Source organism: Anabrus simplex, chromosome 2, assembly GCF_040414725.1.
Source record: "Anabrus simplex isolate iqAnaSimp1 chromosome 2, ASM4041472v1, whole genome shotgun sequence".
Classification (NCBI taxonomy): Eukaryota; Metazoa; Arthropoda; class Insecta; order Orthoptera; family Tettigoniidae; genus Anabrus; species Anabrus simplex.
In genome coordinates, this window is record NC_090266.1 from 1,156,019,125 (window position 1) to 1,156,041,642 (window position 22,518).

General features: G+C 42.2%; 1 protein-coding gene across 1 annotated transcript in view; it reads right to left on the bottom strand.

Moving 5' to 3' along the window:
• Nucleotides 1-1,041: 1,041 nt before the first annotated feature.
• The window catches only part of LOC136863368 (uncharacterized), a 58,895-nt gene continuing 37,418 nt past the window's right edge, over nt 1,042-22,518 (bottom strand). The window contains exons 2-3 of the mRNA XM_067139769.2: nt 7,404-7,547; nt 1,042-3,556 (exon numbers count right to left, since the gene is read on the bottom strand). Coding sequence (XP_066995870.1) covers nt 3,240-3,556; nt 7,404-7,547 — 461 coding nt within the window. The 3' untranslated portion in view covers nt 1,042-3,239. The remainder of the gene's footprint in view (nt 3,557-7,403; nt 7,548-22,518) is intronic.

The following is a 22,518-nucleotide window of genomic DNA, read 5'->3' on the forward strand; positions in this document are numbered from 1 at the left end:
CCAGTGGACACGTGTAATTCCAGTAATACCGTTGACATATCAGAATGCTTCAGAATTTCCTGAATAAAATTGGAATCTTTTAAACAGACCTTTAATTCAAAGTAGATAGATTAGAATTACTGAACCCTACCTTTACCTCAGCAAGTGACGAAGAACCCGATACGACCCAAGAGACAGATCTCATGAACTTTGCTGATAGGTAAGAAAGGTAGGTACCCCTAAATATGGACCTAAAGGGTTCAATATATTAAAATTAAGTGTACTTATCATAAATTTGGTGGGGGACGGAATTACGAACACATTTTTGGTAGTTTCGTTTTTGTAGTGTTTATGTCAAACACTGACTACTTTACGTTATAAAAGTTTCATTGTAACTTGCCCTGTAAGTGGAAAATTTATTCAGTAATATATTATATACCTTTTTTTTGCTACGGGCTTTACGTCGCACCGACACAGATAGGTCTTATGGCGACGATGGGATAGGAAAGGCCTAGCAGTTGGAAGGAAGCGGCCGTGGCCTTAATTAAGGTACAGCCCCAGCATTTGCCTGGTGTGAAAATGGGAAACCACGGAAAACCATTTTCAGGGCTGCCGATAGTGGGATTCGAACCTACTATCTCCCGGATGCAAGCTCACAGCCGCGCGCCTCTACGCGCACGGCCAACTCGCCCGGTATATACCATTTTTAACCTTGTCTATAACATTCCTGATTTTCTACAAATCAAAATCTGCTAATGGGACGAAATATGGGCTTCTACCTTATCTTCCAAACACTTTAGGTTATCAGTTCTCTGTTTTCAGTGACTTAAGTAAGCCTAGTGATGAGGTGGTGGTAATCCTGTGGACATCATTTTTATGACCGTAAAACAGAGCAAAATCCACATGTGCGAGCAACCGAGTTCGCAGAAATAATCCCTAATATCGCCAAGTAGATTACAGCACTGTATCATACTGTGTTACCTGGTCACTACAGTGGTACAACGGCAGGTGGCGGTGAAGGAAAGGAACAAAAAGAAACTGAGAGTAAATAATAATTATCGATTTTCTTTCAACATACATTTCTTTATTTATAAAAAATAAATAATTCACAATAAATAAAATGAAGGTACAAAATAAGACTTCCGTGGTTCACACTCAGTACTAAACCTCTTAAATGCAGCATTGCATCATTTGTAAATGAATGTGAGATGGCATCTGACTGAGTCATTCACTGCACTTAGGATATGACTAAAATATTCTAGTTTAAATTTCCTGCTAGATTTTATGCAGACGAGTCCTTTATTGTCAGACGACAAAGGCACAGAAGCCACTCAACATACATATTTGCAATGCAGTTCACAGTACGGAAAACAGCCACCCTATTCCACGGAAACATTCCACTTTGCAAATCTTTGGCATTATTAATTTCTCCTTACATTAAATTCCTCTCTTTGCAAATAATACTCCCTGCCAGCAAGGCAACCTAATATTATAATTGCTCTACAATCATTACAAACTTACCACAAATACACTCAGAACAGAGATTCGAAAGTTGCGCAACGCATTTCTACATGATGTGATAGGTTTACATACAGTATATGGCACAAATTAGACAGCATCTCTCTCGTGAACCTGAAGGCACAAAGACACTCAATAATTAACTGTTGATGAATGGGAAAGGTGAATCAGTTGTACCCAACATGAATTATTACATTGGTTGGATAGCCAATTACCTACGAGAACACGAACTTTTGCTCGGCAGATTTTTGAAACGGGGTACAACATTAATCTAATCGAATCTGTTACAGCTAAGAAAAGGAAAGAAGTCATAAATAAAGACGATATTTCAGTATGCTTGGGTTCAATCGGACTCCCCGAGACTTTTTAGAGAAATCAAGCGACCTGATGCACTGAGTTGTGGTCCAGGATGTTCACTGAAAGCTTCACTGAAGTAGACAATGGAACATCCTTAATAACTCTAACTGTACTGGAACCACGAACACATTGAGCTTCGTTTCAATGCTGTATTCGTTTTCGAACAATGAATTGTAAGCTGGAGGAGCGAAATCATCATATGGTATCATATTCTAGTGAATGCATAGTGGATCTTAGAAATATTATAAAGAACCATGCTTATGCCAGTGATGCCAAATCCAGAAAAATACAACAACACGACACTACATATTGTTGAAGATTCAGTCTTTCCAAAGTGGCCACCAAATAATTCATTATCTCTCACGAAACTATAAGAGAATTTTTCTGAGCTCAATGATTCAGCAAAAGAAACATCAGATTTTCAGATAGTATTAGCCTTCCAAACAATAATGTCTAAAGCAACTTGTAAGGCTCAGACAGGTATTTAGTAATGCCAATAGTTTCATCCTTCGAAGTCTCTTATGAAACTGCGAAGTTTGAAACTGACTCACTAAACAGGCTGTATATTTAGTTTTGAGGGATTAATTGGTCAAAATCATTCAGAATCTGTTAAAACAAAGGCTTGATGGTTACATTCCATAGTCTGGTCAGGTCTTCAACGTCTGGGATTCCAACTGCACCCACGGCAAGCGTTTTAATAAAATGTACACCAACAGTAAAGAAAAAAATGCCTTAAAATTCTTAATTCACGAGGAAAAAGGAAGATAATCAAGCTGCCTTCAACAAGTGTAACAGCGTTACAGATATTTTTGAGAAACAATGGTTGCGCTCCCAGTGATGAGGTAACTGTGAATTCGGCACATCATCTCACCGTGACCAAACATTTGTGGCCTACACTTGACTAACATCCTGGCTAAGAGCAAATACTAACTTTCAACAAGTTCATTATCACATTACATACTTCATTCAATAAAGAATCCCTTAGATCTTTAAAATACTGATTCACAAAATGCGACGGTGAAGTTCTCAGAATGAAGGAACTACACCACCTTCCTCACGCCATACATATCCTTGGCCCATGCCGATTTCAACGGCGACACAACAGACGGATCGATCGAAAGGAACATGTCATGGGGAGTACAAGGCATCACATAACAGTCAGTGATCTCACCAACAAGGTGAGCAAACAATCAAACAAACAATCAATAAATCATCAATCAATCAATCAATCTTCTTCCCACCTCTGATAACACGTCTGGACGGAATCCTGAGTAAGCCTTTCAAAGCCAGCAGCTCTTCAGCATCAAATCAGTCGTCTTTCATTCATTCAGAGAACCAAGTCTTTGGTCACAAAATATCACAAAAGTCTTTCCCCTTAAATTGAATTACGGGGGAACACGGTCTGTGTTTTGTACTGGAACGACGAACACAGTGAGCTTCGATTTAGTACTGTCCTCGCTTTCAAACAATGAGTTGTAAGGTGGAGGAGCGAAATCATCATATGGTGGTGGCGGAGTACCAGCGTCAGGTGGTAGGCAATCGTCCAGAACATTGTCAGCCGTAGCACGGCCTACGCTTGTTGGTGGTTTCTCACAACAACACTCGGAGCAACTCACCACCAGGAAGAAGAGAAGTAAGGCTGCGAAGGACCCGATATAGTACACCAATGACAAGGGATCCACGTTCTTGTCAGAACTCGCCTCTGCAACAGAACACATTATCATTAGATAAATGAAGCAAGACGCGCCTAGGTGCTCCAACATACATACATACATACATACATACATACATACATACATACATACATACATACATACATACATAATTACTTCAACAATGTTCAAATCTTACTCCAATATTTTACTTCCCTGTACATTCTAGAATAAAAGTAATATTTATTTATTTCTTAATCTGTTTACCCTCCAGGTTGGTTTTTGCCCTCGGACTCAGCGAGGGATCCCACCTCTACCGCCTCAAGGGCAGTGTCCTGGAGCGTAAGACTTTGGATCGGGGGATACAGCTGCGAATGAGGACCAGTACCTCGCCCAGGCGGATTCACCTGCTATGCTGAACAGGGGCCTTGTGGGAGGATGGGAAGTTTGGAAGGGATAGACAAGGACGAGGAAAGGAAGCGCCCGTGGCCTTAAGTTAGGTACCATCCCGGCATTTGCCTGGAGGTGAAGTGGTAAAGCACGGAAAACCATTTCGAGGATGGCTGAGAAGGGAAAGAATGGAATCGTTTACCTCCCCCTCTACCCAGTTTACCTCCCGAGGCTGACTGGACCCCGTTCCAGCCCTTGTACCACTTTCAAATTCCGTGGCAGAGCCGGGACTTGAACCCGGACCTCGGGGGGGGGGGGGAGGGCAGCTAATCACACTAACCACTACACCACAGAGGCGGACAAGACTGTATATGCATGCTTAAAATGTATTGGTTACAATCTGAGGATGATCTTGTAGAACGAATCATGTAATTCCACTTATAATAGTTCATTTTTACAAGTATTTTAACAGTGTTATATGTTTTAGATCCGTGCTCGACAGACAGAAAAGCTTGTAAGTTATATTTTTAATTTTGAAGGAGGTAAAGAGACTTTCAAGAAATAGCTAGAGTGAGCACGGAAGTGACTTGCTAGTCCATTCTTATCAGCATGTAACGTTATCACCAGCTATCTTCTGTTCTTTGTCTCACGTTAGATTTAATACAGTAATGATTTCACATTTAGGCCGTACTTTGCCCTTACTTGTCGTGCCTATTTTTCGAGTAGCTACTCCTCAACACGTAGCGATATCACTTAGGTAACAGTTATATGTATATAGCGTGCTGAAAAAAACAAAATATTACCAATCTCAGAGGTGCAGTTTGTTAGCGGTTCTCAAGATAGCGGGTTTGATTGCGACTGACGTGAACTCTATGGTATTTGAGGATGTTTAAATAGGGTACTTTAAATACGTCAGCTCCGTTGTTGTTGTTGTTGTTGTTGCTGTTGTTGTTGTTGTTGTTGTTGTTGTTGTTGTTGTTGTTGTTGACTAACGCCGGCACTTAAAAAGACTCCTCAGAAAATATTCTGATACCGTGTAAGTCTAACAAAGAAATCTCCTGAAGGTGCGTCAACATTAGTATCAGGGCAGCGTATCTGTATCAAGAATTGATGCGCGATCATGATACGGCCGTCTTTTGACAAGACTACCCGATGAAAATGAAAATCCACAGCCTGTTTCCAGTCATTCGACAGGGTCAGGAATGGAATGAATGGAGCCCCAATCTAGCGGCCTGGATAGGTATTGTGCCGGCTGCGGAAGCCTGTCGCACTCCTCTGGGGCAATGATTAATGACTGACAGATGAAATAAGATGATATGGAGAGTGTTGCTGGAATGAAATGATGACAGAGAAAACCGGAGTGCCCGGAAGAAAACCTGTCCCGCCTCCGCTTCTTCCAGCACAAATCCCACATGGAGTGACCGGGATTTGAACCACATTATCCAGAGGTGAGAGGCCGGAGCGCTGCCGCCTGAGCCACGGAGGCTCTATAAGGCTACCCGATCTGTATCACATATCTGTACCATATATGCGTATGTGTTAATAATAATCTAAATCGGCTGAGCGTGTAGGCAGCGCGTTTCACGTTGTGCAACTTTAAGCTTGTTTTCGGGAGCTGTTGGGTTCGAATCCCACTGTAGGCAGATCTTCAACCAGGCTAGCAATAGCCACACTAAGTTATTATTACCTAACTCTTCATCCTTGAAAGGATTATTTGATATCTTGGTAATAACATATCTCTAATTCTCTTTTTCAATTCCTCTCGTTTGGTAAGATCGTAAGACAAGATACGAGTTCAATTTGTACACGTCTGTATCAGTCACCGCACTAGCCTACATATTGGATTTCGAGAGATTTTCTGTTGTAAAGATATCAATCATGCACAACATTCATGTCTGTGTGAATGATTTATTGCTGGACATTATACGTCAATATTGATAACACGGATTACAAGAAACCTTTCGGAAAGTTCAAATACATTTCATGAGTCAACCGCACTGTAGCATTTTCCCTTCTTTATCATTTAAAATAGGAGTCATCAATTAGAATTCATGGAGATCCATTTTAAAAAGTAATAAATGAAGTTGTGGTCCATGGACAATATGAGACTGACCTCAAGAATCTACAACTCCGTTTTTTTTTAATTGATCTCAAGGATATATTCAACAGGGATAAATTTAAAATGGTCCGCCTCTGTGGTGTAATGGTTAGTGTGATTAGCTGCCACCCCCGGAGGCCCGGGTTCGATTCCCGGCTCTGCCACGAAATTTGAAAAGTGCTTTGAGGGCTGGAACGGGGCCTCGGGAGGTCAACTGAGTAGAGGTGGGTTCGATTCCCACCTCAGCCATCCTGGAAGTGGTTTTCCGTGGTTTCCCACTTCCCCTCCAGGCAAATGCCGAGATGGTACCTAACTTAAGGCCACGGCCGATTCCTTCGCTTGTCTATCTCTTCCAATCTTCCCTTCTCCCCGCAAGGCCCCTGCTCAGCATAGCAGGTGAGGCCGCCTGGACGAGGTACTGGTCATCCTCCCCAGTTGTATCCCCGACCCATGTCCCACGCTCCAGGACACTGCCCTTGAGGCAGTAGATGTAGGATCCCTCGCTGAGTCCGAGGGAAAAACCAACCCTGAAGGGTAATCAGACACTCTCCAGCCACTGACAGCTAAAACATTGCGTCCTGGAGTGGGAGCGAAGTGGACTCAGGAGAGGAAAGCAAGATGAAGGAATACTGGGCTAAGAAGGAAACTCACCAGAGATAGGAACCACGCGGTTCAAGGGGCCTCAACGAAACAAGAAACTGAGGTCCAGAATCACTATAGTAAACATACTTAAAATTCATAACAGTGTCCGTAGCTTCCGATATCAGATAGTTCCTCTGTTGGTCTCACGAGGCTCAGCAAGACCCATCCCAGAATTAAAATCACTGGCCTGGCCGGGAATCGAACCCCTGACTTCCGGGTAAGAGCACGGGGCTGGTCGCAGTATACTGAGACATCAGTAACTCAGGCCATCGAACATACTGAAAACACGTGTATATAAAGTAAGCGAGGCTGCTGACCATGATATCCCATTATCTTAATGACGAGGAACGATCACTGAAGCTGACGAACTTTCCTCAATAAGGTGCGGAAACATCCCAACATCCCTTTACTCAGGGCCTTCAACACAGATAATAATAATAATAATAATAATAATAATAATAATAATAATAATAATAATAATAATAATAATAATAATAATAATAATAATAATTTGTTTAGAGCCCTTTAAATTGCTCTATGTTGTGAAAGCCACCAGGGTGTTGTAATTTTGTCCCGCAGCCGTTCATTAACGTACCGTAGACCTACGACACGGAGCTGGCGTATTTATAGACCCTGAAATGCGAGTCTTTGGAACAAAGGGAGAATGACAAATCGACTGCGACACTAAGGTGAATAATTCTGTTAGCGATTATCAAAAGATTACTCACGATGGTTCGTGTATCTGAGGACAACAAAAGCTGACTCACCTGGATCTTCACTTGTCGAACTCATGTCATCCGGAATGCTGATGTTTGTCACTTCTACGCTTGTTGGTTTCTCACGGTATGAAGACCACGGATCGAGATCTAAACCATCTGTTCGTTCGTTGGACGAGCCATCAAACAACGCCTCTGAAATCAGAGAAAGGACACGAAATAAGTAAAAATAGGCTCTTAAAATCTTCAGCCTTAACAAGAGCAAACAGAATTATTTTAGAATAATGACGCTCGAGTGTTACATCTCGAGAAGAACTGTCGTGATTAACAGTGGTGGATGCAGAAGTTCATTAACGGGGAAATGATAATAATAATAATAATAATAATAATAATAATAATAATAATAATAATAATAATAATAATAATAATAATAATAACAATAATAATAATAATACCACCTTCGTGCTCTCAGGATATGTATTGAGACTCTGGTTTCGAAAGTCCAGGATTCGATTCCTGGCTAAATCAGAGATTTAATATCTGGAGTGAAGGCCAGCAAACTGTTCTCTCAGCCTCGTGATACGAAGTGGATATAGTTCTTGGTGTGTACCTAAATACCAGGACGGTACCTAGAATGGCAAATCCCTTCCTGGTTCTCATCCCTTAGAGGTCCTCGTTCGATTTAGCGGCCAAGCCACTTGGGTAGGCAAATCACTCCTTCCCAGTTGTGGACAAGATTGAGTGTCTCCAGCTTCGAAACACAGTTTGATGGAAATATTGAGGTATGATTCCCCATTGGGTCCAAGATGATTGGCCGAATCTGGGGATTAGACGTCAACAAATAATAATAATAATAATAATAATAATAATAATAATAATAATAATAATAATAATAATAATAATAATAATAATAATAATAATAATATATTAAACTATATTTGAACAATGACTTAGTAAGCCCACAATGACAGGATAGATTGAATTAGATTATTTATATCATATGAATTTAAATTAGATTTAATTACGTTAAGCTAGGTAATATTCAGTAATAATTCACTAGACTGCGATGAAATTGCTGCCTCCGAAGTTTGATTCTTTTTGGGGTATTTTTAGCATACTGAATTCAAATTCAAAGCCAGAAAGTTCATATCACGTACCATTTAGTTTTTAAAATTTAATTTTATATCCAATATAGCGTAATTTTCATATGCCCAAAGAGTAATTATGTAAACTGTAATTCTTTACCAGACACATTCTTATCTTATCTTTTTGAAAACTTACACATCCTGTTTTAGTTTCTCTCACATTGCATTAGTGTGTGTCATCTAGAAAAGATATCAGTTTCAAGCTGTATTGTGGAGTAGAATGTTGTGAGTTTGTAGTTCAGTACAAAAGTATATGTACCATGTCGCATCGCTCATGTATAAATGATCCAGACCACTTTTGTTATATATGTGGGAAGTACACATTGCCTACAACACGGCATAATTACAGATTTTGTAAAAATAATTATATCTTGCCTATTTTGGAATCAAACTTGGAGACCAAACTTAACTTTGGGCACCTCACAAAGTACGTAGAGTATGCATTGAAGATCTTCATCATTGGGTCAATGGCAAATTACCGTCGCTATCTTTTGGAATATCTATGATTTGGAGAGAACAGTAATGACTGCTACTTCTGTTCGTGTTCTAAAAAGAAAAAGAAAATTGTGTATCCTGTTGTTCGGTCAGCCATTATACCTGTCCCCCATGGGCCGGATGTACCAATCCCGGTGCGACCAGAAAATCTTGAACAGCTTTCATCCGAGTCTGATGCAGAAGTGATGGAAAATGAGACGAGTGACAGTGACTACCTACCAGGATCGTCTGCTGCAGAACGTGAGTGTTTTAACCAGAGTGAATTAAATGACTTGGTGAGTTAGCTGAGTTGTTGGGTTCTAGACTCCAAGAAAAAATCTGCTCTGTCCAAAAACATCATTCTATTTGTACAGACAACGCAAAATAGCATTTAAATCCTTTTTCCTCCGACGATAGCTACCTTATATATTGCAATAATGTGAAAGAACTTACGCTAAAACTTGGACTTCCAAACTATGATCCAAGCGAATGGAGACTGTTCATTGATGCTTCCAAGCGAAGATTAAAGGGTGTTTTCCTTCATAATAGAAAGGTTTTTGGTTCAGTGCCTGTTGCCTATTCAGTGATCCTCAAAGAATCATACGCAAATTTGCAACTGATGTTATTGCGAGTGAACTACAGTGAACACAACTGGCAAGTTTGTGGCAACTTTAAAGTTCTTACAATGCTGCTCGGTCAACAATCTGATTTTACCAAATGTCCATGCTTTCTTTGCCTGTGGGATAGCAGGGCACGAGTTGATAACTGGACTAAGAAAGACTGGCCACCTCGAGAAAGTATGGAAGTCGGTTCTAAGAATGGTGTGCGCCAAAGCCTTGTGAGCCCTTCTAAAGTTTTGGTGCCACCTCTCCCCATTAGGCTTGGCTTAATGAAACAATTTCTATAGACTTTAACTAAGGAAGGAGGCTGTTTCAAGTACATACGTGAGAAATTTCCAATACTATCTAAAGGTATATTTAATGGTCCTGATATAAGAAAACTGATGTCAGATGCAGCATTTAAACGCACTACGGATGAAAAGCAGAAAGCATCATGAATATCGTTCTGTGAAGTTGTTTCAAAATTTCTGGTTAACAACAAGGACCCCAATTACTGAAAAATTCTAGCTAACATGCTTGAAGCATACAAGGAACTTGGATGTAACATGAGTATGAAAATTCATTTCCTGTTTTCTCACCTAGATTATTTCCCTGAAAATCTAGGATCTTTGAGCGAAGAACAAGGCAAACGATTTCACAAGGATGTGCTGGAGTTCGAAAGGAGATACCAGGGAACTGGAGCATCAGTATGCTTGCAGACTATTGTTGGATGTTAAAGTGTCAAATGCCTGAAGACAAACATAAAAGAAAAAGGAACAGGAGGACTTTCTCAAGTAAGAAGCAAAGAGTGTAAAATTTGTGTGGGTCTTTCCAATAGTGAAGTAAAACAAGACAAAATAAAGCAAATACACTCTAGTGACAAGTACTAATAACCGTACACATTCATTTCAGTAAGTTGTTTGTATTAAATATTGTTTTCGTCAAAATAAGAAAAAATAATACGAAAACGTTTGTGATGAAATTCGCGTAATTGAAAATTCGGATTCAGCACATCGACATTATATGAAATCACATTTGTTTACTTTAGGCAAAAAACAACACGTTTAAATTCGCAGGCTAGGGATTATTTTTAATTTTAATTTATATCACAAAGAATGCTGCTGTAATTGGGATAAAAATCCTGTAGCATGCAATAAATTGCATTAAAATAATACTGATAATAATAATAATAAAAATAATAATAATTGCCTGGCTTACCGAGCTCGATAGCTGCAGTCGCTTAAGTGCGGCCAGTATCCAGTATTCGGGAGATAGTAGGTTCGAATCCCACTGTCGGCAGCCCTGAAAATGGTTTTCCGTGGTTTCCCATTTTCACACCAGGCAAATGCTGGGGCTGTACCTTAATTAAGGCCACGGCCGCTTCCTTCCCACTCCTAGCCCTTTCCTATCCCTTCGTCGCTATAAGACCTAACTGTGTCGGTGCGACGTAAAACAACTAGCAAAAAAAAATTTGCCTGGCTCCTTGGTTGAATGGTCAACGTCGAGTCCTTCGAATCAAGCGGGTCTCGGCTTCGATCCCCGTCTGGCTAATTCCTCTGATTCGGGGACTTGGAGTCAGGAAAGGCATCCGTCCGTAAAGCAGGGCCAAACCCATATTTAAGGTATATTTCTCAACCACGACCACGCCAGGGTGTGAGAAAAACGGTAAAATAATAATAATAATAATAATAATAATAATAATAATAATAATAATAATAATAATAATAATAATAATAACAGAATTCTCGTAGTGATCTGGGGAGCGTTAGGGAGCTGGAAACTTTCCCTGAATAGGAGTTTATTTTTACTTGCCCGTAAGCCTACTGACATGGAGCTTTCCCATGTAAGCACTCCTGGATGCTAACAGATTCCGATTCCTTTACGCAAATTTGAGATTTCCGCCCCTGTGGTGTAATGGTTAATGTGATTAGCTGCCACCCCCGAATGCCCGCGTTCGATTCCCGGCTCTGCCACAAAATTTGAAAAGTGGTACGAGGGCTGAAACGGAGTCCACTCAGCCTCGGGAGGTCAACTGAGTAGAGGTGGGTTCGATTCCCACCTCAGCCATCCTGAAAGTGGTTTTCCGTGGGTTCCCACTTCTCCTCCAGGCAAATGCCGGGATGGTACTAAGGTAAGGCCACGGCCGCTTCCTTCCCTCTTCCTTGCCCATCCTCTCCAATCTTCCCATCCCCCACCAAGGCCCCTGTTCAGCTTAGCAGGAGAGGCCGGCTGGGCGAGGTACTGTTATCCTCCCCAGTTGTATCCCCCGACCAATAGTCTGAAGCTCCAGGACACTGCCCTTGAGGCGGTAGAGGTGGGATCCCTCGCTGAGTCCGAGGGAAAAACCAGCCCTGGAGGGTAAGCGATTGAGAAGAAGAAGAAGAAGAAGAAGAAGAATTTGAGAATTACAGTCCAACCCCTAATCAACTATGCTTCACCCCTGCTCAGAAACAGAGATTACGGACGACAGACGTTCACGGCTCACCATCGGTAAACAGGTAATTGCGAATTTGGTTATTGGCTTCAAACTTTTGACGGATTTTGTACAACCTTCTCATTACTTCTTGTCATATTAAACACTGAAGTGCTGTCTGGAGGTAATGAATACCCTGGAGGAGATATTTACAATGTTTACTTCCTGCGATATTCATACCCGAACTTTCTATCCCAACAGTACATATTCTAGAAAACTCTTCTTCTTTCTCATGTAACCTTACAGCGATTCCCAGTGGAAGTTTCATCCTGTTGTTAGGTTCTCCTAACTGCTGTTAAGCAAGACCTTTGGAGTCATGGATTAAATCCAACTTAATTAGCCGAAGTAAACACTTGTGATGTCACAGCACACCTGCTGCTGCCGCTGACACTATTTAAAGAGGGCTCCTCCTTTTGTTTGGTAACAACATTGAAAATAACATCTTCCTTCTGAAACCTGACTGTCTTTTGTTGTGGATCCCCCGCTGTGACAAGTATCGAGTGCTTGTGTGCACAGGCAGAATGAAACTCGTCCTTCTGTCGTGTTACACTTGCTCTAACGGGCGGAACGAGGTTCAAACTCCAGCACGAGCCCGCTGAAGTGTTCCTTAAAATCTCGCATTAAGGGGGAAGGGTCAATAAATTGATTCTCAACGTAGACTTATAACACTATCCTCCACCACAATAACACGCAGTTCCCTACACATGGCAGATGCCGCCCACCCTAATCGGAGGGTCGGCCTTACAAGGGCTGCACTCGGCTAGAAATAGCCACACGAAATTATTATTATTAACGTAGACTTACGTTCCCCGACAACGGGCAAATGAAAAGAAAAATTTGAAGACGCTTTTAGTGTTTGGGAACAACGTTTATATCGTCAAGAGTATTTAACTTACGATTATGTGTAAGGTCTCAATTGACAGATAAAAGAGGTACCTATTGAAAATAATAATAATAATAATAATAATAATAATAATAATAATAATAATAATAATAATGGCCGCCTCTGTGGTGTAGTGGTTAGTGTGATTAGCCGCCACCCCCCGGAGGCTCGGCTTCGATTCCCGGCTCTGCCACGAAATTTGAAAAGTGGTACGAAGGTAAGATCAGCCTCAGGAGGTCGACTGAATAGAGGGGGTTCGATTCACACCTCAGCCATCCTCGATGTGGTTTTGCGTGGTTTCCCACTTCTCCTCCAGGCAAATGCCGGCATGCTACCTAACTTACGGCCACGGCCGCTTCCTTCCCTCTTCCTTGTCTATCCTTTCCAATCCTCCCATTCCTCCGCAAGGCCAATGTTCAGCATAGCAGGTGAGGCCGCCAGGGCGAGGTACTGGTCATCCTCCCCGGTTGTATCCCCCGATCCAGAGTCTGAAGCTCCAGGACACTGCCCTTGAGGCGGTAGAGGTGGGATCCCTCGCTGAGTCCGAGGGAAAACCGACCCTGAATGTTAAGCAGATAAAGAAGAAGAAGAGTCAATACAGACCCAATACTGGCAATTATGCTCATGATTATTAATAATAATTGGTACTAATCAAAGAGTTTTACTTCTTCCGCTTTTATCACACCCTGGTGAGGTTGTGGGTGCTACAGGACCAAGTTTTACAGCCGGATGCCCTTCCTGATGTCACTTTATATGGATGGATGTCTTCACTATTGTGTTTCTGTTTTAGATAATGTTGTGTGTATGAAGCATGTACAGAGACACCGAGGTAGGGGAATTATTCTGACACGGCTAAAATCCCTCATCGGACCGCGAATCGAACCCGGAACCGTCTGAACCGGGCTACCATATTGTCCGTTCAGCTCAGGAGTCCGATTAAAAATAACCAAAGAATATTCTTACAAAGAAGAGCACATTCAGCGGGCACGAAAGTGCAATAAACGGGACGTCTATGAAAGAGCTTAATTTTTTTTCTAGTTGCTTTACGTCGCACCGACACAGATAGGTCTTATGGCGACGATGGGACAGGAAAGGGCTAGGAGTGGGAAGGAAGCGGCCATGGCCTAAATTAAGGTACAGCCCCAGCATTTGCCTGGTGTGAAAATGGGAAACCACGAAAAACCATCTTCAGGGCTGCCGACAGTGGGGTTCGAATCTGCTGTCTCCCGAATACTGGATACTGCTCGCACTTAAGCGATTGCAGCTATCGAGCTCGGTAAAGAGCTTAAATAGCGGGTATTTAGGGAAAGTACGAACGTATTATAGAGGATAACGTTACAGGCAGGAATATCTTTTCAAGGTTTCACTGTGTTTGTGCGCTGCACTTAGGGTACAATGGCATACGAAATTATCATCCACTTGATTTAGTACTGTTACGTAAAATGGTAAATAGTGGCATAACTCTACTCTGCAGCACTCTGCTAGCAGAAAGACAGAACACTGAATACATCCTACTATCTTAGCTAGAGAACAGGTCACTGTACTCCGCTGCAACATTCTGCTTCTCAAATTTTACAGAATGGAATATTGTCGCTGAACGTTTCATCTCCATGTTCATCCAGGAATCAGGTGGTGTTAAGTCAAGTTTTTGTACATCCCGTGTTTACAACGGATGTCATTGGCAGTAAAAACGAGCTCACACAAAACATGGGAAACACAACTGTGGTGGAAGTAGTACATTAGGCTATGAGTACCGCTAATTAATATCTTGGCTGACACTTCGGCAACTGGGACACCTTGTTTGTCATTCTGTACCCTAAGAACAATAAATGCTATACATCTCATAACGTTCAGATCTTGCCGCCGTTAACTATGATAAGGAAGAAAACTGCTACCCAACAACATTAACCTCCTAACTTAATACCGTATCAAGTCTTACGGAATTTTGCGATAAATATAAAATCAACGCCTTCTACGCTAAAGATGGAATCAGCACGAGGACAGGAGACTCAAGACACTCGTTACTATTAGAGATAATTAAGACAGACTTCAGTGAGTGGCAGTGGCGTAGATAAGGGGATAAATCCCCCCATGGGGTGTTTTTACTCATTATTATAAATAGATACGTTTATAATTTTTACGAAGGTAAAAATAGTGAATTAATAAATGTGCTTTAGTATTATTAGCATTCTTATTATTCTTTCTGTCTTTCTTTCTTTCTTTCTTTATTAATCTGTTTACCCTCCACGGTTGGTTTTTCCCTCGGACTCAGCGAGGAATCTCACTTCTACCACCTCAAGGGCAGTATTCTGGAGGGTGAAAGTTTGAGTGGAGGATACAACTGGGAAGGAGGACCAGCACCTCGCCCAGGCGGCCTCACCTGCTGTGCTGAATAGTGGTCTTATGGGGGAGATGGGAAGTTAGGAAGGAAGCGGTCGCGGCCTTAAGTTAGGTACCATCCCGGCATTTGCTTGGAAAAGAAGTGGGGAAACCACGGAAAACCACTTCCAGGATGGATGAGGTGGGAATCGAACCCCTCTCAACTCAGATGACCTCATGAGGCTGAGTGGACGCCGTTCCAACTTTCGTACCTTTTCAAATTTGGTGGCAGAACCGGAAATCAAACCCGGGCCTCCGGGGGTGGCAGCTAATCACACTAACCACTAGACCACAGAGGCGGACATTATTATTATTAGTCCTATTATTATTATTATTATTATTATTACTATTATTATTCCCCCCAACGAAAAGTCACATCTACGCCACTGGTCTGGGGACACGTTATTCCCATTCAGGAAAGCAGATGTTTTGGGTGTGTTCAATTACACTGAGCTTGCACGGACTTGGCAACTTTTACCTGCTCTGGTAAAATCAAACGCATGAATTCGACATCTGTCTCTAAACCGTTTCCTGAACAAACGTACGAACTCGGCAACTTAGAAACCCGAAATGACGTGGCACCCACGACGTCACCGCGCGTAGTGTGATGAAACTTGCCGCGAAGAAAATGTCTAAGGTTTCAAAGGAAAAAGAAAAGAAAAAATAGCCGCAACTGATGGAGCAAACGAATGACGTAATTTATAAGGCAAGTAGTAGCCTGTGTATAGTAAAACCTTCACCGTAATATCCTTGACAGACACACGTGGTTAGCTCAGCACACAATGAGGTACTAAATGGCTTCTGGAAACAGGTGGGTTTTAATCCCATGGGCGACTTTACATGAATTCTCATTTCATCGTCATCTTTCTTAGCCGGGCTGAGTGGCTCAAACCTCTGAAGTTCGATCCTGACTCAGTCCGGTAGCATTTAGAGGTGATCTATTACGTCAGCGTCGTGACGGTAGGTTTACTGGCACATAAAAGAAATTCCACGGGATAAAATTCCGGCACCTCGGCGTCTCCGAAAACCGTCAATAAAGTACAGCTGAAATAGTTTATTGGATAAAACAGCAAAACCTAACGGCTCCGTCCAAATCCTATCTTCTTTTTCTTTCCCTGCCGCTTTTCCCCACACCTGTGGGGTCGCGCATGTGGATTTGGCCCTGTTTTACGGCCGGATGCTCTTCCTGACGCCAACCCTATATGGAGGTATGTAATCACTATTGCGTGTTTCTGTGATGGTTGGTTGTGTTGTGTGAATATGAAGAGGAGAGTGTTGGGACGGACACAAACACCCAGTCCCGAGCCAGAAGAATTAATCAGAAGCGATTAAAATCCTCGACCCGGCCGGGAATCGAACCCGGGACCCTCTGAACCAAAGGCCAGTACGCATACCATTCAGCCAACGAGTCCGTCCAAATCCTATGTAAACACTATATTTAAAACTCGCTTAGTACGGCATCGCTTATTGTGATATATAGTATAAAACGGTGTAATTCTTTTATCACATATTCTGAGAAATGTATCGACTGTAACGTCCAATGCTTATTATTGTTTCTTACGCGTTTGAGCTTATTTTCAAACTGTTGTTTTCAGGAGATTGTAGATTTCAAATCAGTCTGTCTGATAAAGTGTCAAGGCAAGCATCGCTATGAAGATGTCGTAAATGAAAGGGAAAGTGTTTAATATTGAAGAAAATTTACACATAATATGGCGATTACAAAATGCGGAAACAAACGTCAGAAACACTCAACGATGTCTACAATCTGAAGGTACCGTGTGCGACATTGTTGATCAATTTACATTCTTACTACGTCTTTCCTCTTATTTTATATTTTGCTGGAATATTAGTGCCGTGAGTCTCCGTGGCTCGGGCGGCAGCGCGTCGGTGTCTCACAGCTGGATACCATGGTTCTAAACCCGGTCACTCCATGTGAGATTTGTGCTGGACAATGCGAAGGCGGGACAGTTTTTTCTCCGGGTACTCCGGTTTTCTCTGTCATCTTTCATTCCAACAACACTCTCCATTATCATTTCATAGTATTTATCAGTCATTTATAAATCACTTTGGGAAAGGCGACCCCATTGTACTTATAATATATATATGGTTCATTCATTACATCCCTGATCCGGTCAACGGCTGGAAAACAGGTTGTAGGTTTTCATTTTTGTTAGTGCCGTATGTAGTGTGTAAATATTAGAAGGGGAATTCCTCTCAGCCCAGCTCCACAAATACTGTATTGCAAATACAGTACTTATTTGCTTCTTGGAGTTTTAACTTTATTCTATTAATTAACCATGTACGTGTACAGTCTAAAACGAAAAATACAGATATGACATTTTTAGCAAATAAAAAATAGATCGGTTTGTGCGACTGTGGACTATAACGACCATTAATAGGCAGTCTCTTCGGAGACGTTAAAACCGATTTCTATTGTAGTTAGTATTATTATTACTATTCATCTTTCTCATTGGCCAAGGCCACTTACTTTGCTAGTCAAGCACTAAACTATTTCCTTTCATACTTCGTTTTTATTTCGGATTAAGAATACAAGACTCGAAAGTGAGCTCTTTTAAATCCTTGTCTGTCTGTCTGTCTGTCTGTCTGTCTGTCTGTCTGTCTGTCTGTCGGTTTGGTTGTTTGTATAAACATCGCGAGAGGATGGCTCGACAGATATCCTTGAAACTCCGTATTTAAGTGCAATGATATGAAAAGAGACCGCCTCTGTGGTGTAGTGGTTAATGTGATTAGCTGCCACTCCCGGGGGCCCGGGTTCGATTCCCGGCTCTGCCACAAAATTTGGAAAGTGGTACGAGGGCTGGAACGGGGTCCACTCAGCCTCCGGAGGTCAAATGAGTAGAGGTGGGTTAGATTCCCACCTCAGCCATCCTGGAAGTGGTTTCCCACTTCTCCTCCGGGCAAACTTAAGGCCACGGCCGCTTCCTTTCCTCTTCCTTGTCTATCCATTCCAATTTCCCCCCCCCCCCCCGCGTAAGGCTTCTGTTCAGCATAACAGGTGAGGCCACCTGGGCGAGGTACAGGTCATTCTCCCCTGTTGTATCCCCCGACCTGATGTCTCACGCTCCAGGACACTGCCCTTGAGGCGGTAGAGGTGGGATCCCTCGCTGAGTCCGAGGAAAAAGCCAACCCTGGAGGGTAAACAGATAAAGAAGAAGAAGAAGATATGAGAAGAGTGAACTAAGCTATAACAGTATTTTTGGATTAGTAGCCTATGCAGTGGTGTAGCAATATTAAAGGGACCAAAAGAAGGAATTTTAAATTTCTCCGTTAATATTAGCTGTAAGAAAAGATCGTAGGCCCTAAGTTATGAAAGTTGTGTAAAAACTAATTTCCTGTCATTTATGTTTTATCCACTTTAACCTAATAATAATAATAATAATAATAATAATAATAATAATAATAATAATAATAATAATAATAATAATAATAATAATAATAATAATAATAATAAATACCGGGCGAGTTGGCCGTGCGCGTAGAGGCGCGCGGCTGTGAGCTTGCATCCGGGAGATAGTAGGTTCGAATCCCACTAGCGGCAGCCCTGAAAATGGTTTTCCGTGGTTTCCCATTTCCACACCAGGCAAATGCTGGGGCTGTACCTTAATTAAGGCCACGGCCGCTTCCTTCCAACTCCTAGGCCTTTCCTATCCCATCGTCGTCATAAGACCTATCTGTGTCGGTGCGACTTAAAGCCCCTAGCAAATAATAATAATAATAATAATAATAATAATAATAATAATAATAATAATAATAATAATAATAATAATAATTTCCAAGACACTGGCCGGCTAACAAACTGATAGCGAAACTGCTACTACTGCACAATTTATATAGTTTTTATTTTGCATATTTTTACTATTTGCTTTATGTCGCACCGACGCAGATAGGTGTTATGGTGACGATGGGGTAGGAAGGGCTAGGAGTTGGAAGTAAATGGCAGTGACCTTTATTAAGGTACAACCCATGCTTTTGCCTGGTGTGAAACTTGTAAATCACGGAAAACCATCATCAGGGCTACCGATAGTGATGTTCTAACGCACCATCTCCCTAGTGCAAGCTCACAGCTACGCGACCCTAACCGCACGGTTAACTCGCTCGGTACAGAAGTTTTTTTCCATCCCTGAAGGGGACGGCGGGCCTCCTAGACAGTAAACGCCGTGTCTCAGGCCAGGGAGATTTGATTCGCTGAAGATGTTCGGAGAAGTTGAGGGACTGTCCAGGCATTCGCCTTAGTGCAGGCGAATGGAAACCCATAGAAAACCATTCTCAGGACAGCCGCCGCTGTCCGTCTCACGAATGCAGAGGTGTAGAGCCAGTGTGGCCACCGGTAAGCTGAAGTTCACCCCGACACCACTATAATCTATCACGTGATAATCACAATGCAATGCCGACGTACTAGTGGAGGAATGCAGTTCGTATATAAATACTGGTGTCCATAAATTTCAGGACCGTGGTTTCCCATTTTCACACCAGGCAAATGCTGGGGCTGTACCTTAATTAAGGCCACGGCCGCTTCCTTCCAACTCCTAGGCCTTTCCTATCCCATCGTCGCCATAAGACCTATCTGTGTCGGTGCGACGTAAAGCCCCTAGCAAAAAAAAATTTCAGGACCGAGCTGGATAGCTGCAGTCGCTTAAGTGCGGCCAGTATCCAGTATTCGGGAGATAGTGCGTTCGAACCCCACTGTCGGCAGTCCTGAAAATGGTTTTCCGTGGTTTCCCATTTTCTTACCAGGCAAATGCTGGGGCTGTACCTTAATTAAGGCCACGGCCGCTTCCTTCCCACTCCTAGACCCTTCCTGTCCCATCGTCGCCATAAGACCTATCTGTGTCGGTGCGACGTAAAGCAACTTGCAAAAAAAAAAAAAAAAAAATTCAGGATGTATTCCTGACATCAAAATATTACAAAATGATCATATGAACTTGGGTCCAAAAATCCTTCGTTAGGGATGTACATGGGTTTATTTATAACTATGAAATAAGCTATTGGGACGTAAAAGCAACACCATCATATTCATCACTGAAAGAGCATGGGAAAAGTAACTATAGATTGAGATATTATACAGGTCTCTGCGCCCGGAATTGGTTGGTTAGGCGCTTGCCCTTTGTGCTTAAACGTTGAAGGTAAGAAGTCCGTCGTACAGTAGTTGGACTGCGTTCAGAGCCCTGAAACGTGAGAGAACCGTTTCAGTTAAAGAATCCCATGTATTTTTCTCTTTAATGCTTTAGTACCTAGGCTAACTGCATTCTGTTGTTAGAACTACTTCCTATAACTTCAGTTTACTGTCGTATGTGCAATTGATACCCAACCAATCGTTGTAAGAGGCATAAAAATTAACTGGAAAGTACACGGTGCCCAAGGAATGACCTTCCCTTTGTTACTATCAACTGAGATACATTAAACACAGTATCGCAAGCAGCATTTAGTAGGAAACACGCTCGTTTCACTGTTACGTACTGTATTTCCCGCCAATATCTTCATGGCACTGACACTTTGTAGTCTATGAAAATATATATATTGTGAGGTAACTTCATGCGAGAATCGAAACCGACTTTATTTCAGAATGTTATGTTCAAAGCCATGCGTATGTAATGGATAAGATCTAACATAGAAAACTGAACTGAAGATCTTCATCATTGTTAATAGTTCATCATAAACTTAAATACCGTTATTCACGTTTAATTAATGGCGCATGGCCTACGGAGAGGCCTATAGGCAACCTGCATGCCTGTAAGGATGTGTACCGGGTGAGTTGGCCGTGCGACTAGGGGCGCGCAGCTGTGACCTTGCATCCGGGTGATAGTCTGTTCGATCTCCACTGTCGGCAGCCCTGAAGATGGTTTTCCGTGGATTCTCATTTTCACACCAGACAAATACTGGGACTGTACCTTAATTAAGGCGGCGGCCGATTCCTTCCCACTCCTAGCCCCTTCCTTTCCCATTAGCGCCGTAAGACCTATCTGTGTCGGTGCGACGTAAAACAAATTCCACAAAAAGAAAAAAAATTGTGTCCCTGTCTATTGTCAATCCTAATGTTGAAGATGGCACACACAGCCATCTCCAAGCCAGAGGAACTAACCAATTAAGGCTAAATTTCCCGACCCATCCGGTAATCGAACCTGTGTCCCCTTGGAGCGAAGGCTAGCACGCTAACCAGTTAGTCATGGTGCCGACCGTCATTGAAGTGCTCTTATCTTCAACTTATGTGGTCAATGAAAATGCTTCTAATTGGAAAGTCATTAATTTCTATTTCATTGCATTTTGTGATCGATATGTGAGGTGGGGCTCGCTGTAGAACGTCATTCTAACACAGCTCGGCTTCCGGCGACGCTAGGACTGGAAAGAACCGGCCTTAATAAGGTACAATCTCGCCAACTGCAAGGTATAAAAATTGGGAAACCATGGATATCTATGTATAATCAAGGCTACCGAAGGTGTGATTCGAAAACTACAATCTCTCGAAAGCAAGCTTGAAGCTGCTCAATACATAGTGCGTAACCAGCTCCCTCTGTGAACTCATTTTTCAGGACGGAATTGAGGCATTCTGGCGTCTCTTAAGATTAAGAATAGTCAGAAAGCGGCGGAAAATTATTATTATTATTATTATTATTATTATTATTATTATTATTATTATTATTATTATTGTATACGCCTCTGTGGTGTAGTGGTTAGTGTGATTAGCTGCCACCCACGGAGGTACGGGTTCGATTCCCGGCTCTGCCACGAAATTTGAAATATGGTACGTGGGCTGGAACGGGGTCCATTCAGCTTCGGGAGGTCAACTGAGTAGAGGCGTGTTCGATTCCCATCTCAGCCATCCAGGAAGTGGTTTTCCGTGGTTTCCCACTTCTCCTCCAGGCAAATGCCGGGATGGTACCGAACCTAACTTAAGGCAACGGCCGCTTCCTTCCCTATTCCTTGTCTATTCCTTCCAATCTTTCTATCCCCGCACAAGACTCCTATTCAGCATAGCAGGTGAGGCCACCTGGGTGAGGTACTGGTCATCCTTCCCAGTTGTATACCCCGACCCAATGTCTCACACTCCAGGACCCGGTCCTTGAGGCAATAGAGGTGGTAGGATCCCTCGCTGAGTCCGAGGGAAAACCAATCCTGAAGGGTAAACGGATTAAGAAAGAAAGAGATACTATTTTTTATTATTATTATTATTATTATTATTATTATTATTATTATT